The following is a 1,161-nucleotide window of genomic DNA, read 5'->3' on the forward strand; positions in this document are numbered from 1 at the left end:
CTTGGTCTCCTTCCTCCCCCCGGGCGCCGGCCCCCCCCCCGGCCATTCCTGTGTGGCCTTGCTGCCCGTAGGCTGCACCAGTTCCAGTTCCTGGCCCGTAGGCTCCTCCAGTCCCTGTCCCCGTCGCCATGTGCTGCTGGTTGTCCTTGTGGCCGCCGGGGAGCTTCTCCTTGATCTTCTCCTTCATTCCCTTCTTCTTCCTCCCGCCCATGCCGTCGTCCTCCGAAGACTGCACAGTGTACACGCACAGAGCCATGGAAATGAACATCTAAACATACTGAAGCACAAGAATGTGTAGACATGTGTGTCGACAGAGAATCATACCGAGCTGGAGCTGGAGCTGCCGGACCGATGCAGTATCCCACCGGTCTTGTGCTCCTCCCTGCGGGCCTGGAACTGCCCGCCGGTGCCGGGAGCGGCGTGCGCTCCTCCGACGCCGCCGAGCGGGAACGGGTTGCCGTACTCGTCGACGCGGTTGGCGGGGTTGTCGTGCTGCCCTTGGAACTCCATCTTACTACTGCTCTTTCCTGAACCAGACTGCGAGTCGAAGTGTTGTCTGTAGCTTTTGGGCTTTGGATGACAGACAGCTCGTGGGTTGTGGACTTGTGGTGTGATGCCTAGTGGATATTTATACCGTAGCGGCAGGCCGGGTTGTAACGGGATGTGGCAGGCCAGGTGGCCACTGCAGAGGCGTACGTGTGCATGCGTGGTGAATCGGGACGCGCAAGTGGTCGGCGTTGGCGTACGGATAGCCGGGACGTGTGCACGCGCCGCGGTCCTGAACGTGTCGGTGGCGCCACGTACGCATTCGACTGTTCTGGAAGGATGACTTGACAGGTTAGCTCCTCGTTATATCTCGATGTCTCTACTCCAATAAATTCTTAGGCCTCTTTGATTTGTAGGATTTTAAAAATATAGAAATAGAAAAAGTATAGGATTGCAGTGGTATGTCACTTGAATTTTATAGGATTAGCAAAGAGTGTTTGATGTCACATGAAAAACAAAAGGATTGTAAAAAAGAGATTAGAGTGAATGTTAGATTTCTATGAAATGTAGTACAAAAGAATCTATAGAATAAATTCTTATGGAATCCAATCTATAAATCAAAGGGCCGATATAAGAAAAAATCCTAAGGATTCAATCCTCCAAAAGTTTAAAAAA

The 1,161-nt window shown here is 52.4% G+C and overlaps 1 protein-coding gene across 1 annotated transcript; it reads right to left on the reverse strand.

Annotated features, from left to right (window-relative positions):
- Positions 1-10: 10 nt before the first annotated feature.
- LOC125529319 (dehydrin Rab15-like) lies at positions 11-593 on the reverse strand (the record flags this gene model as incomplete). The annotated part of the gene is made up of 2 exons (XM_048693732.1): positions 325-593; positions 11-229 (listed from the first exon to the last, which is right to left on the reverse strand). Coding segments are annotated over exons 1-2 (405 nt in total), but the record flags the coding sequence as incomplete, so codon positions are not given.
- Positions 594-1,161: the final 568 nt, after the last annotated feature.

The sequence above is a fragment of the Triticum urartu genome, unplaced genomic scaffold (assembly GCF_003073215.2).
Source record: "Triticum urartu cultivar G1812 unplaced genomic scaffold, Tu2.1 TuUngrouped_contig_5514, whole genome shotgun sequence".
NCBI lineage: Eukaryota > Viridiplantae > Streptophyta > Magnoliopsida > Poales > Poaceae > Triticum > Triticum urartu.